We start from the raw sequence: 16,833 nt of genomic DNA on the forward strand, positions 1-16,833 counted from the left end.
CTTTGCGAAATAACGCAAACCTTTGCGATATAACGCAAACCTTTGCGTTATAACGCAAACATTTGTTTTATCTTATTTCTTATTTAAGATTCAAAGGAAACAGTAGTTATTAATGGAGGAGGCTGTATATATTAAAATTTATCACCTTTGTAGTCATTGCAAAGTAAAATGCTTGAATAATTAGATCATATCAATGATAATCAATATAATAATGAGCAGAATTATTTAAGAAGATGTGGTATGAGTGCCAATAAGAAAACTCTCCATCTAAGTCACTATTCGTAAAAGTAAACCTTATAGGCCGAATTACGGTCTTCAACACGGAGCATTGGCTCACACTGAACAACAAACTACAAAGGTCCCCAGAAACGATATCCATATTACTATACTAGTATATATATTACAAAGAAAATTGAGTAAATTGAGGTTATACCTAAGAAAAAAATCAACCCTGCTAATATAGCTATAACCGAATATAAATATACTTCCAAAGTAAGCTCTCGTTTGAGAACTGTGTAAAGTAGGTTAGATCCAAACAAGCTACCCTTTGGCAATAAATGTATAGAATGAAGATGTTTTATTAATAAAATTATGTTCTCTCTATTCAAATTGCTATACCCAAGCATCTTAAAAATACTTCATTATATTGAAAGGAAAATTCAATGACTTTCTATCGAAGAATCTTGATCATATTCTGAGATTTAAAAAAAATGTTTCCTTATTAATAATTCATTTTAAAGCAGAAAGATCATTTTGTCTATTTGACTTGGAGGTTTCACAATTGTATGACATTATTTTTAATCTTTCAATTTAAATATGACTATATACTAAACTATATCTATTTTCTTGTTAAATTATATACTTTTCTGATGCACAAATCAGTCTTAATTTATGTATAATTGCCATTATTCCTATGCATATTTATCACTGGGGTAAAGCTGATGACCGTAACTGCATTCACGGTCATCCCAAGATGTCGGATGAAAAAATAGGTCAGTATCTGTATTGTCTGTTACAGTGTTTCTATATCATTTTCTTTACAAAGGAGACATTGACACGATGTAAATTTATAAAAGATTCACACAGAAATCACAAATTACTTCCGAGAAATGTGCTTGAAACAGGAAATTCGATTTAAAAAAATCGCTAAGATGACCGTAAATCACAATCGAGATGACCGTAACAAAATCAGCAATTCATAACAAGGGTGACCGTATTGGTTAAAAGATGACCGTGATTTGTAAAGGGTGACCGTAATTTGTAAAGGATGACCGTAATTTCTAAATGATGACCGTAACTTTTAAAGGATGATCGTCAATTCTAAGAAATATCCGTATTTGTACGATCAATTCTAAGAAATATCCGTATTTGTATAACTACCTTTTTTTGTATCAAATGATTAATGGTGTTGCTATAAAACGTATTTATATGAGAGTATTATCCTATAGGTATAGTGCCTAACAAGATTTTGTGAGGTAGACGAAATTGACTTTAAAACGATCGTATTGACTTTTGATGTGCAGAAATAGGCAGATCGGACATATTTTGACTTTAGTTACTTACTTCTTAAGTTTGGGATTACTTGTAATCAACATATTCCAATGAGACTGAAAAATGCTTTTTTTTATTATGATAAATAATAATTTTACCTGCCGTAGTCGTGCGTAAAATATATTTCGGTATTTCTCTTACGAAAATGACTTGTTTAATGGAACAAAACGTATTATTTGTAAACTTTCTCTTTACTCTTCACAATAGGCTTTTAAAAAATAACCTTTCAACTGTATATTACGAAAATTTTGTGAAAATCGAATAAGTGGCAATACTTACCTTTCATACCTTAACTTTCATTGATAAAACATAATATTGACTCGTCCAGTGTCCAGTTTGAAGGTCATTTTAGTTACCGTACACATTCATGCACGTTCTAATTAATCAATTGTCATGTATGAAAAGCATAAACAAGTTTAAAGGTAAACAAATAACAACTTAATCCAATCAAATTGCCTACGATTCAATAACAATGACCAGTCCACATCATAAAAATGTATAGGGGTAAACTGGGTAGGGAGAAAATGTCAGATATATTAAGTTCATTATTTTGCAATAACGAGTAAAAATTTGTTAACCAATAGATTTGTTATAATTTCATAAACATGTCGTTATGTATTGGTATAGTTTTTGGATCTTTCATTAGCGTATTTAAGGCTGTAGAAAGTTTGGCCTTCAAAAGTCAACATAATCATTGACTTTATAAAGAAAATTCGCCTTTTTAAAACATTGAATGTTTCACAAATAATACGCGACAACAAAGCAAAATCATTTCTTAAAACACTGCAAAAAAATTAATTCTGATTGATGCAGTGGTATTGTCATAAATTGCACTGGAGTGAACAGTGGTACATCAAACGTCGAATTCCCTCACACAATGTTATCACACACTTTATAGGAGAAAATAATACGTGCTTTAAATACATAGTTCACCATATTTATATCTTTTTTTACGGAAGAGGGTATAATTTTTAAAATGAACATACAACAAGACATGCACATGAAAAAGTGGGGACGTGCTTTAAATACATAGTTCACCATATATATCTTTTTTTACGGTGTAATTTTTAAAATGAACATACAACAAGACATGCACATGAAAAAGTGGGGGAAACATGCAACAAAAGCGCGATTAAATGACACCTTACAAGTAAATAAAAAAAAATTGTGCTGCACAGCCTCCAACTAAAAGCCAAAAGATTTTTTTTAATTTCTGGAATTCCTTGTAATGACATATAATAAATGCACTTTTTTAAAAATGCCAATGTATGTACACCCATTGATATTATATCGTCTTTAATTTGTCTTCTATTTTGTCTTGCAAGTAAAATAACAGAACCTGTTTTTAAAATACTACGATCAAACTAGTGAAGTCTTGTGCGTATACTGTGCGTATCACAAGGGGCAGGGGCGGATTAAGCAATTTAAAAAAAGGGGTCCCAACCCAGGGTAAAGGGGGTTCAAACTATATGTCCCCATTCAAATGCACTGATCGGTAAGTAAAAAGGAGGTTCCAACCCCCGGACCCCCCTTGGATCCACCACTGAGGGAACCTTGTCAATTTGTATATACAGCATTATTATTAATATATAAAGACAACCTCTGATTTTAATCTGCTTCCTCTGGAACCATATACACAGGCTCGATTACCGGATATTCATATGTTTGATTAGTGTTATTTATGTTCCGTTCATGGGCATTATGTTTCCTGGTCTGTGCGTCCGTTCGTCTGTCCCACCTCAGGTTAAAGTTTTTGGACGAGGAGGTTTTTGATGACGTTGAAGTCCATTCAACTTGAAACTTAGTACACATGTTTTCTATGATATGATCTTTCTAATCATAATGCCAAATTACAGTTTTTTTTCCATTTTAACGGTCCACTGAACATAGAAAATTATAGTGTAGATGAGGCATGTACTAGAGACACATTCTTGTTTCTTCAACTTTTCGTCGTATCTCTGTCAATTTGTATTAAAATTTTAAAGTCGTAATCAATAAATATTTCATTGTTTACGAGAAATTTGCAATTTACTATAATTGTCATGAACTCAAAATACGGCAAATAGTTAAAAATAAATGATGAAACATGTTTGTATTCGCTAACTGAGCCCCTATTGAGACAAACAAAACAAAAAGCTATGAATAGAAATACGGATATTCTTAGAATTGAGGGTCGTCATTTAAAAGTTACGATCATCCTTTATTAACTACAGTCATTTTTTACAAATAACGGTCATCTTTTACAAGTTACGGTCATCTGTTTACCAATCACGGTCATCCTTGTTTTATGTTACGGTCATCTTGAAAATATTTTGATAATGATTTACGGACATCTTAGCGGTTTTTTCAAATTGAATTTCCCGTTTGCTGAACATTTATCGGTAGTAATTTGTAATTACTGTGTGAATCTTTTATAAATTTACATCGTGTCAATGTCTCCTTTGTAAAGAAAATGATATAGAAACACTGTAACAGACAATACAGATACTGACCTAATTTTTCATCCGACATCTTGGGATGACCGTGAATGCAGTTACGGTCATCAGCTTTACCCCAGTGATTTATTATAATGATTTGGCTTTGTATGTATGTTTCTTTTTTTATCTACTAGTACACGGCCGACACTCGGCTAACCGAGAGATTGGTCGGTTAATCTATATTGAGTATGCGGCTATATCGGCGGCTGGTCTGTTAATCGGGTTGGCTAAAGTCTGTTAATCAGGTGTTATCGAGAAAATCATTGAAAGTTCAGCATGTTTCATTGTATAACTTTCTAAATATATTTTCATCATAAAAAGTATTCATGTCTAACAAAACAATTCAATGTACTGAATTCAGTGGTGTAATTATTATTTGTCTAGCTTCGTTGCACGATCTAAAAATGAAAAGGCGGGTTACTCATCAATAAATTTATACACATTTTACACACATAAAATGTACACAAAATGACACATTGGTTAAATTAACTTGCATTCAATATTTTGAACATCGAAAAAAGAAAGGCATTATGTTTATTAACCATATTGATATCATTGTGTGAAAAATCTACACGAAAATCTGTATTTTGGGGACATAAATCAATCTTTATTTAAAACCTGGTCTGTTAATGGGTCGGATGTATAAAACCCGGTCTGTTAATTGGTCTGTTAAGAGTAATGAATGGCATTTTATTGCTATATGGGGTGTTATCGGATCAATTGAGTAGGCTCAAGACGAGCGGCTAAAATATACGAAAACAACACATGAGCAATGAAACATAACATATACGGAAACAACACATGAAATTGAAAATTGATAAAAATGGTTTCAAAAAGTGTAATATTAAAGTAATATTAATTTCATTCAAGAATGATTGCAAATATCATGTTGATTCTGTTTAATTGTCATGAATGACACATGCAAATTTGTCATCTACATTGGTACAAAATGTAACAGTATATAAATCAGAGATAAACGTCGTAATGTAACTTAACTTAAAATAAAGACAGAATAATGAGTAAGATAAATAAAATGTAGATAAAAATGACATAACAATTTAAAGAATACAGAAATAAACAATACCCCCAATCCGGACCCTCATGGTATACACGAGAATATGGATGGAAACCGAATATAGAATAATATATAAGGACAATAGAGAGTGATAAATTGCTAAAAACGAAAGAAAAATAATACTTGTTTAAGAATACAACAGTCTCACATGAATCACCGATGGCTGTTGAAACAGTAACGGACTGCGATGTACTTATATTGGTGACAAATTCTAGAAGTTTACATGCGGACAACTATAGTGGCAGGTTAATGCCATTTTGCGTTTTAGCGCTAAAGCGTTTTCGCCTTACATATTCTATAGGGCGAAAACGCGAAATTGCGAAGTCGAAAACGCGAAACTGCGAAACCGATTTCTCGTTTTCGACTTCGCGGTTTCGCCTTTTCGCGATTTCGCGTTTTCGCCCTATAGAATATGAAAGGCGAAATCGCGAAAACGCGAAATGGACTTCACCGACCACCATAGACAGCTGTAGTTCACCTCTGCACTTATGTAGAAAGGAACTAAACGGAATAAAATGAATTGAAACTTTAAGTAACCAAATGTAGCTGCATTCGCTCCTTTCCGTTTACTTCTTTAGAGTGATTTAATTTGTAAACAACATATGATTAAGTAATAGAAGAAAAGAACCAATTGGATGATGCTGACGAATTAGGGTTTAACGTCCAGTGACAAATATCATGTTCATATGTGAACGAGAACACGTTATGTGTACCCTGTGTTGTATTAGAAAGACACTCTCAGTCGGAATTGAGAACGTGCTACTTCGAACAGACACAAAAATTAAGGCTGATTGAAAACGTCAGTAAAAAATTCATGTATATTCCAGAGGCCAATCCATATCACGCTATATTGAAGTGACACGCACTTCAATAAAATGCAAAGAAAGTCAAAATAAAAATGCTCTTTCTAGGATACTGTGGCACCGTCTTGTCATTTTTGTTTACTCAAGAACATCTCATTCTTAAATTTTTCAAGGGGAAAATATAAAGGTAGCAAAATTATTGTCGTGGCTAAATAACTCTTAACTGACACAATTTCAATTGTCCAACCCATTAACAGACTTTGTTCCCAAAATTTTCACTAAAACGTGGTATTACTCACGTTATTTTAAAATTATGAAATATTTACTAATGTCAATTTATTTTTTAGAACCACAGTACTATTTTTTTGTCCTTTAAATGATATCTAAATTTGTATGTTTCGCCTTTTATTAAACAAATTGCTATGCGTAAAGGCATAAATACTACATACTTGCGCGACGCCTTTTAGTTTTACTGAAAACTGCGCAGACTAAGAAATGTTTTTTCAAGTGCAAAATGTTCTATGATAGATATCATTTTGTCAGACACTTTTATTTTTTTTATTTGGTTCATTTAACATGCCAAAAATCTGTATATCTAATAGAATTTAACATTAAATTAAGCGTTTTACTCTTAACAGACGTATAACCAACCCGATTAACAGACCAATAGCCCATATAGCCGCATACTCAATATAGATTAACGGACCAATCTCTCGGTTAGCCGAGTGTCGGCCGTGTAGTAAATCACATCCGAAATGAATGACAGACGGACATATATAAAAAAACTTAATGAATAATTGAAATCAAGATATTTGCGTTATAACGCAAAGGTTTGCGTTTTAACGCAAACATAGGAAGAAAAATTTAAAAAAAAAATGTGTGGCGCTAATACGCTTCCGTAGTTTGCTACAAGCCCTACTAATTTTAAGTTACCATTTGAAAATACGGATTTGTTAACTCATTGCATTAATTTTCTAAGCAAAGTTTCTTAAATAAAATCGATGTGTGTAAATCTATTTGTTTAAAGTAATACGAAAAGGAGATGAAGCATTCATGTTCATATTGATTATATATCACAAGAACAAATGTGCTGATGAATAATATTTATAAATCTAGATTTTAGAGGAAAATGAAATGTATGAGTTTCAATGTTTAAACCCATCAGTTATATCATTGTATTCATTTGAAAAAAAGTAACCACAATGTATCGTCCAGCAGTTGAACCATAATTGTTAAAGAGTAAGGTCTGTTGGTTGTGCTCACGTAACTCTTTAACAATGGTTCAACTTCACCCTTAACAGAAACTACCATAATATTTTTATTCAATTTTATATATTTCAACTAAATAAGAATGTTTTTAGGCATACATAATGCTGTTAGAGTCAATATTTAACTACGGTACCTTAATTTGTTGTCGTCCTTTTTTCTGCCGAAAGTCGGCGTTTTTTCTCCGGGAATACAATACATCAATATAAGCTGCACGCCATGATATAACCAATAAGTTTGTTAAAAGTGGGATAACATACCAACTATCTATCAATCATTGCATAGGGTAGCTGGTTAATTGTTTAATGCATAGCCAACTAAAAATCCAGAAAGTGTACAAAATATTCAGGCAGAGTCGAAAACGTGAGTAGCAAGAATTATTCTTGCATGCACGAAAATTGCAGAAAAAAGTCACAGGGAAAGAAATAGAAGCATATGGTATATATGATAGCATAATACATACAGCAAATTGTCCAGTTCCACCTGCCGCAGCTGTAAGTCGGGGAAATTGTAGGATTAAAATTCATCAGCTCTATATACCTTACAGGAATTTCAAAAGAAATAAATATTCTTCTTGTTCATTTTTCTTTGAAATAAAAAAATGTGTTTATATTTAATTTATATGACACGCTTTTTAGTTAAACAGCCGATGACACTTTGCTCTACCCATGGAAGTATTATATTGACATAATACTTCCATGCTCTACCAAAGATAGTATGTGTTTGATCTTCACACTGTCCGAAATGTTATTTAATTTGCTCATATTAAAGTCAGGTACTTATGATTCGTTAGTTCATAATGCACGAAGTCTTACAGAACAGACTGAGAAATGGAACCAACCCTTAGAAGTTGCTATCCCTTAATATTGACGTTGGTTGTTGCTAAAGAAAGCACTCCTTATTATTGTTGCAGCTCGCTATTTTTCCGAATGACAATTTCTTGGTTATATAGCAACATATGAATAAAACACGCCGCGTGTTTCGTTTTTACATGATAAGAATTTTATATTAACTAATTATCGATATTTAGAAAAATATACTTACCAGAAACAAACACAGTTTCTCCACTCTTTAAATCAGCCAGCTGTAATGATATGTGTGTAGGTTAAATGCTTTTTTATAATAACAAATAATGAAATATAATATTATGAAACAAACAAGTTTTACACACCTGTATGTAGCCATTTCGATAAACTTGTTTGTGTATCAGATTTTGGTAAATTTGTTGGTTGAAAAGTAACCTATCCTGTTCATCACAATTAAGGAGGTAGACCTAGGTTAAGGGAAATAACTCTTAAAATCATCAATATAGTACTGTGGAGATGGATTACTTATTTGAAAATAATACTGTGGAGATGGATTACTTATTTGAAAATGCAGTTCAAGTTATAAATTAAGTCTTTTTAATCATCAATTAGGCCAACCATGAACTCAGAGTTTATGTTGTATATTCTTATTTTACATGTGAAAAAAATTGAAGAGAAGTTCCAGGTATTATTCATTACAAACCAGCAATTACTGCTCGTTCATGAAATTGTATACAAATACAAGTGCACAAAAATAATAAGAATTGTTGAGTGGAATACAGCATATATGATATATAATATAAAAGCATGAAGATATGGTATGATTACCAACTGACCATAAGAGACCAAATAATAAGACTAGTATTGACAAGAAATTCTTTACAGTCTAGTCAACCATGAGACAACCATCCACGATATTTTAAATGATTTGGACGTAAACAATTATAATTAATAAATTTCTAAAGGCCTTTATTAATGAGAAAAATCAATATTTAAAGTGAGCTATAAAACATGAAAATGTGAATTAATACAAATGAGACAAAATAACGGCATAATTTAATATAACAGTTCAGTTTGCGAAAATGACAATAGGACAGATATGGAATTTCAAATACGACAACAACTGAATTAAAGGTTCCTGACGAAGGCATAAATAAAAAGAATGTACCGGGGTCGACATAGTTGTGAGCGCTCAAACCTCACATAACCTGGGACAGTGGTTTAACAGCATGACATCAGAACAAACTGTTAAAACCAATGGAAATGTATGGAACGCCATCACTGCTTTGTAAGAAGAAACTACTATGACATGATGCAAATGTGGCTTACATGATGTGAATTCTTCTTTATATGATGTGAATTATTCATTACATGATGTGAATTCTTCTTTACATGATGTGAACTCTTCTTTACACGATGTGAACTCTTCATTACATGATGTGACTTCTACTTTACATGATGTGACTTCTTCATTACATGATGTGACTTCTTCATTACATGATGTGAATTCTTCTTTACATGATGTGAACTCTTCATTACATGATGTGAACTCTTCATTACATGATGTGAATTCTTCATTACATGATGTGAACTCTTCATTACATGATGTGAAAACTTCATTACATTACATGATGTGAAAACTTTTTTACATTATGTAACAGATTCATTACATGATGTGAAAACGTCTTTACGTGATGTGGTTGTTTCATTACATGATGCGAAACTTTCCTTATGTGCTGTTAAAATAAAAACCCTTGTAAATGATGCGAATACTTTAGTGTATGATGTGAATATTGCAGTACATGATGCTAGAACTGCATTACCTGATGTGAACGTCACCTTATAAGTATACGTCATGTAAAATGTTTAATGAGACCATTTAAGGGTTCAAAACTTGATAGAAGCGTGCTTTGTGGGTTTTTTTTATTATTAGGTTTGGCCGTTTTCGGTATTCTGGTGCTCCATAACTCCTTAACCCAAATCTGTGACTCTATATTCACTATAAACGTGTTGTTGGACAATCCATAGGCTTGTTCAGGATATATAGGATTTAATTGTAATTAGGCCATGCAAGGGTTCAAAACTTTATAGAATCGTTCTTGGTGGTGTATTTTTATGGTAGTGCTATTGTAACGGAGGGGGTCGGTGACGGCACCTCTAGGGAAGTGTAGTTGCCAGTATTGTGTCCCTATTCGACCATCGGGACACCTGATATCAGATTATGGCTGAACAACAGACAATTAATCAAATGAAACTGTTTATTAACAAATGTACAATAATTGCGGACAAACGAGAGTCAAAAAACTTTCTTAAATGAAGTTCAAAAATAGAGTAATTTCAAATGTAAAATGAAAAATAAAGTGTTCCAAGAGTTAGTCTTTAGTAAAGTAAATTGGCTTCACGTTGTGTTTTAAGTAGTAAACTTGCACCAAGAAGAGGTGACTAACTCTACCGAAGTGGTGAATAACTCTAAACTCAAGTGGACAGTCCGGCGAGTATTTGGAGGCCTGTAAAAGGCCGACTCCGACTGAAAAAACAATTAAAATACTTATATTGTCATTAAACCGGATAACTTGAACAGAAAAGGTACTGAAGACAAATTGAATAAATTAATATTCATAAAACATTACAGAAACATCAAAAGTTAAATACTAAAACAGCTAAATTAACAATCCTTACTTTTATCTCACTTTGGAGTTTAAATCAAATTAAACTTAAAATAAACATTTAATCAACAAATAATTAATCTATCCAAAAGTAAGGGGAATTAACTAGGGCCTAGTTATTATACTATTATAAGGTTTATATTTTAGGAAACCTCAGTAGTATATACTAAACTGTTATGAGTCCCTTACCAACGAAGTTGAAGGGGACTTTAGGTTTGCACTTTGTCCGTCTGTCAGAATGTCCTTCCGGAAAATTAGCTTTCCGTATTTTTTAGTTTTAAAAATATTTATTTATAGTGGATTGGAAAACACATTTTGCAACATGTATAAATCCCTTTCCACTTTGCGAATGCGAGTGCTGCCTTGTAGCAGCATTAGCCTACTCGTTTTCAAAATCTACAAGGATGTCTTTTACGTGCAAGAGATACGGCACTGTTGTTGGCCATGCTTGAAGATATTGATTTGATATTTAGTATATACATGTACTGAACGACTTTAGAAACGCAACACTAGATTATATTTGTGTTATTTTTGAATGAATGTGTCAACGTCAAAAGCGATGCCTGCCTGTTACTAACGCCAAAATGATTGTCAGAAAGGTCAACAAATTCTGTCTTACATTTTTTGGGTTCTGTTTTACACCTTCTGATTTTGCATTTGTCCAACCCATTAATTGGTTTTGGCAATTATGCGGTTGGAACTTGAGGGCTTTACAGGTTTTCCTTCATTCAATTCATTGGCAATGCAGTTCATGGGAAACATTTATGGCATGAATCTGTACTCAATGGCACTCGTCAATTTGGTTAGCAGTTGACGTTGCGGCCGTAAACATGATTGGCAAATGACGTTGCATAATCAAATTCTGTTGATGTTTCATTGTCACTACACGTTGATCTGTTCATTGATGGCCAGCAACAAATCTTGTCTACTTGTATCGTTGTCGGAAGGACAGTAGAACGAGTTTCTGAAGTCATACGGTATGGTTGCAGCACATTTATGTTTTCATGTTTGCAGTATTCTTAAGGGTTAATTCAGTTCTTTGTTTTTTTTATTTCTCAGACTTGGCAAAATGGAGATGCAACATTTAAAAAAAAAGTAAGTAAGGCAAAGGATTGAAAGAAATGTTTCACAAAGCAAAAAAACTGAAACAATCTTTCATGGGACCAAAATTTCGCTTTAAGAAATTCGTGCGACTTCAAAAAAACGGTATGTTCAATAACCACAGGTAAGTCTGATTTTGATTTTTTGTAAGGAGAAAGAAGCATGATAAGCATGAAAAGTAGTTGTAAGAGAATCAAAAAAGATTTGGTAAAAAAAATCAACAAAATGAGTGTTGCGTTTCTAAAGTCGTTCAGTATATAATATAACCATGACAAGTTATAGTTCATGTTCTTATTTTGTTCCGGTTGAGAATTTTTTATGGCCCTTGGACATAGAAAATTCACTCAGATAATTGGTTTCCACATTTTGTTTTTTAAAGATATTGACTTAAAATTTGGCATAAAAATTATTAGTAAAACCATGAAAAGTTACATATCAAGTGCGAATTGAGTTTACTCAATAGATAGATACGAAAAAAACTTATTTAACAATAATACCGATGTAAGAGTAATTGCAACTGAAAGTTCACAGCCAATTAAAACTATTAAAGAATCATGTTCTCCCAGATTAAAGTGTCAATAAAACATCCAACAGATTTCGCGTAAAGACTTCATTTTTAGAAACGCAATGACGTAACGTACGGTATTGCGTCGCAAAACGTAACATGCATAATTATTGACAATTTTGACGCTGTATATACTTTGACATTTTCTTATCTAAGGCGAATTTGTGCTATTATTCAAAATATATTGCGGAGTACCTACTCGACCGATTTTTATCAAATAAATACAATAAGCTGAATAGACTATTAAAAATTTATTATTTATAAGGCAATAAATTTCGAAAGGGTCGTTCTTATTTTCTGATCTGTGATGAGGTAAAACCAAATGCAAATTTTTCCACTTTTATTTTGGAAAGAATGCATATACATAGCAAATTTTGCCAAAAAAAATAATCTTGCTGCTTGAGGGACACATAGGAAGATAAGAATTAGCCTGAAAAAAAATTGACAAATCAAACATAAACATTTATGGTATTTATTTCATAAAAAAAATTCGGTAATAAATAACAATTTAGGAATATTTCTTTGTTTCTAATGATTTTAGTTGAAATGATTTTTTTTTTTGTGTGTAGATTAAACTCACTTGTGTTCGACTATTTAAACGGCTCTTTCTCTATCTTGTTAGCACTGATGGTTTTATTACAAATATGTATTTATATAATTTACTAAAATGTATAAGACTATTGTATCTCGTATTCTAATCTATGAAAGTGTTTTAGATTTGCGTAAAAACTTTTGTTCACAAGAAATAATCCCTTGCTCATCCACCCTTCTTCACGGTCTCTATAAAGAGTCTTTAAATATGTGTGTGTGTGTGTTTTAATCTGAGTGTTATTTTGATTCAGCAGACCTTTTTGGAACGAACATTTTCCGGAATCATTTAACTGCATAGACGGAATAGTGTATTCATATAAAAGACGCAACTGTGCAGAAACGTCTAAGTGACGCCATTGGACATAATGGCTAGACATGGGGAATGTTTTCCGAAAACAAATGTACGGTCATGATGTTTGTGAAAACACCCGACTCATTTTGCGATTTGTATGAACTGGTATTTTGTATCTTTTAAATATGTAAATTTTGTATTTATATAAATGCACATTCTCCATTTATATTACATATTTCACCTAAGGGATGGACAAAAATAACGTTTGGACATAGTGGCTAGACATGCGATTTATTCAATTCTGCTTCATGAAAAAGTTTTTATTTACATTTGAAACTTTAAAAATGGTAACCGTTTTCAGAACTTTCTATCGAGTATAGTTTTGGTATGATTTGATCATATTATAGTGACAATAATAAAATTCGAAATTTGATTATGTTTCCTCATAACACATAAAGACAGGTTCCTCTGCTGAATTCTTCGTTGAAAACTTTCTTCAAATTTCGGTCAATGCCAAAAAAAACGGGTATGACGCTATGATATAAACCTAGGAAGTTGGTGTACCAAATTTCGCAGATTTTATGTGCATAATTACACAGGAACATAGGCAAATGCATTTTATTCAATCTGAAATGTTACGCCGGACATGCAATTATTAACGTAAAAGTAAGATTTATTTGATCAATAAAATAAATGTAAGGTGCAAAATTATCATAGAATTAACTTAAAATAAGAAAAACTTGTCAAGGCCTTTCTGTAGATATATGCATGTTGGTGGATTTATTTTGTATAGCCGAATGGTTGCTGTTCTAAAGTCATATCATAACGTAATTTTAATACAAACGCATCATACAATTGTTTGATCAAACAAATTACTTATTTTACATAACACAGAGATGCCGTGTCAGGAAATAAAGGCATCTGCACATATACATAAAGAAGAAATGACAGGACGTAAAGGCAAATCGACAAAACACATTAAATATTTACACTATAAGACAGTTCCGGCGTTCCATACAAACGCATTACCGTGCGTAACGTCATAACCTTGTGCAATGCTAATATAATATCGATAGAACTTAGATGTTTGTATTGATTCAATGGGATCAATGGCTAGGATTTTCTTAACCCTTCTTTGAGAAATTTTTCGTAAAACTCAGTTTAAAACGCATGGGCACTTGTTTTTGTAAAAAAAAACATACCCAATATCTTTTATTGTAAACTATTTGGTATTTTTACAAAGACAAGGGCTAGTGTCCTACAGTCGATTATCTCGTTTATAACTTGAAAATTACAATCAATTAATAGAGTGGTTGATTGATTGATTAACTGACCTTATCCAATGAGATGGCAGCCGTTCCTGCACTAACTTGACAAGGAAGATACTCAGGAGCTATTTTCTTTACTTTTGTTAATCTGTTAGTCGGCACTACCTGAAAAAATATAAACCACTTTCTATTGTTTGGTAATAAAACAAATCACTATGCGTTATAGTTAGAAACGAAACACGTTAACTAGAAATGATGAGTTGCATGTATCACACGAATATACTACCTATATTTTTGGAATCATGCTCCCAGTATTAAAGTTTCCGCAATTTATGGTATCCATATTCATAATGCAAAAAACTTTTATAAATGAAAATAGATTTTGTTCATTAAAATCTAGAAACGACGTGGTGCATGGTTCACATAACCAATTACATAAAATAATGTCCAATTTTGTTTCCATAAAAAAAATCTAGATATTACAATAAACAGTAAAATGTTTTCGCACTTTATGGTATCGATCATCTCAATTTGTTTTTTTAATGAAAATAGTTGTCATTAACTGAAATCTGAGAACATAACAGCTAATTAAGGCCCCGATTGAAAACAAGAAAACTAACGGCCTAATTTTTGTACAACAAATATGTATTTCTATTTGTAACCATCTGATGAGTTAAGATGGGTTTAAAGATGTTAGCGGGATCCCAACCTTCATCCTAACCTGGGACAGTGGTGTAACAGTACAACATAAGAAAGAACTATAAAAATCAGTTGTAAAAGGCTTAACTCATCAGATGGATAAAAATACAAATAAATGTGCCTGTCCCAAGTCCACTGGGGTAAAGCTGATGACCGTAACTGCATTCACGGTCATCCCAAGATGTCGGAAGAAAAATTAGGTCAGCTTCTGTATTGTATGTTAAAGTGTTTCTATATCATTTTCTTTACAAATCATACATTTCAACGATGTAAATTTATATAAGATTCACACGGAAATCACTAATTACTACCGAGAAATGTGCATGAAACAGGAATTTCGATTTGAAAAAATCGCTCAGATGACCGTAAATCAGAATCGATATGACCGTAACAGAATCAGCGATTCATAACATTGGTTTAAAGATGACCGTAACTTGTAAATGATGACCGTAACTTTTAAAGGATGACCGTCATTTATAAGAAATATTCGTATTTATATAACTAACTTTTTGTATCCAATGAAGTTAATCGTGTAGGTATAAACGTATTAATATGAGAGTATTATCCTATAAGTAGAAGAAACAAAGACGTGCTTCAAATACATAGTTCGCCATATGTATCTTTTTTACAGTAGAGGGCTTAATTTTTGAAATGAATTTGCAACAAGACATGCACATAAACAAGTGGGGAAACCATGTAACAAAAGCGTGATAAAATGACACCTTACAAGTATAATGAACAAAAATGCGGTGCACAGCCTCCAACTACAAGACAAAAGATTTTTTTTTATTTCTGGGATTCCTTTTAATGACGTATAATAAATACACATTTTTAAAAATTCCAATGTATGTACACCCATTGATATTATATCGTCTTCCATTTTGTCGTGCAAATAAAATAACAGAAAATATTTTGAAAATATCATACAACTAAACTAGTGATGGTGAGCGCCAGCAAAGTAGATCCTTAAAATAGTCTTGTACGATTAGCGTATCACAAGGGGGAACGTTGTCAATTTGTATATATACAGAAATGTTATTCATACGGTCAGGATTCTACTTCGTCAAAATTATCTCCCCATTACGCAGGCAGTTCATTTTCACAATCGAAGAAATGGAAGCCATTGTAGGGATGACGCGCTGCCAATTTTGCTCCTGAAAACCGATAAATTTATCCACATAGCACCATTACGATCCTTATAATAACCCGAATAATCCAGTCGTTATATTCCGATTCACTATCGATCGCTACATTGGACACTGACCGATAGAGGGCGCTGAATCATTCGAGTTAGATTTTAATCTGCTTCCTCTGGAACTATACACATGGGCTCGATTACCGAATATTCATATGTATTATTAATGTTTTTTAAGCTCCATTTATGAACATTATGTTTTTTTTCTGGTCTGTGCGTGCGATCGTCCGTTCGTCTGTTCGTTTGTCCTTTTGTCCAGCTTCAGGTTAAATCAACTTGAAACTTAGTACACATTTTCCCTATGGTATGATCTTTTTAATTCTAATGCCAAATTACAGTTTTATCCTTTTTCCCGGTCCATTAAACATAGAAAATGATAGTGTAGATGAGGCATCCGTGTACTAGGGACACATTCATGTTTCTTCAAATTTTCGTCGTATCGCTGTCAATTTGTATTAAAATTTTAACGTCGTTATCA

General features: G+C 32.3%; 1 protein-coding gene across 2 annotated transcripts in view; it reads right to left on the bottom strand.

Moving 5' to 3' along the window:
* The window catches only part of LOC143044670 (prostaglandin reductase-3-like), a 51,564-nt gene that overhangs the window by 8,361 nt on the left and 26,370 nt on the right, over nt 1-16,833 (bottom strand). For both annotated transcript variants that reach the window (XM_076216733.1, XM_076216732.1), the window contains exons 5-7: nt 14,528-14,626; nt 8,217-8,256; nt 7,636-7,664 (exon numbers count right to left, since the gene is read on the bottom strand). In XM_076216733.1, coding sequence (XP_076072848.1) covers nt 7,636-7,664; nt 8,217-8,256; nt 14,528-14,626 — 168 coding nt within the window. The remainder of the gene's footprint in view (nt 1-7,635; nt 7,665-8,216; nt 8,257-14,527; nt 14,627-16,833) is intronic.

Source organism: Mytilus galloprovincialis, chromosome 9 (genome assembly GCF_965363235.1).
Source record: "Mytilus galloprovincialis chromosome 9, xbMytGall1.hap1.1, whole genome shotgun sequence".
NCBI classification, from domain to species: domain Eukaryota; kingdom Metazoa; phylum Mollusca; class Bivalvia; order Mytilida; family Mytilidae; genus Mytilus; species Mytilus galloprovincialis.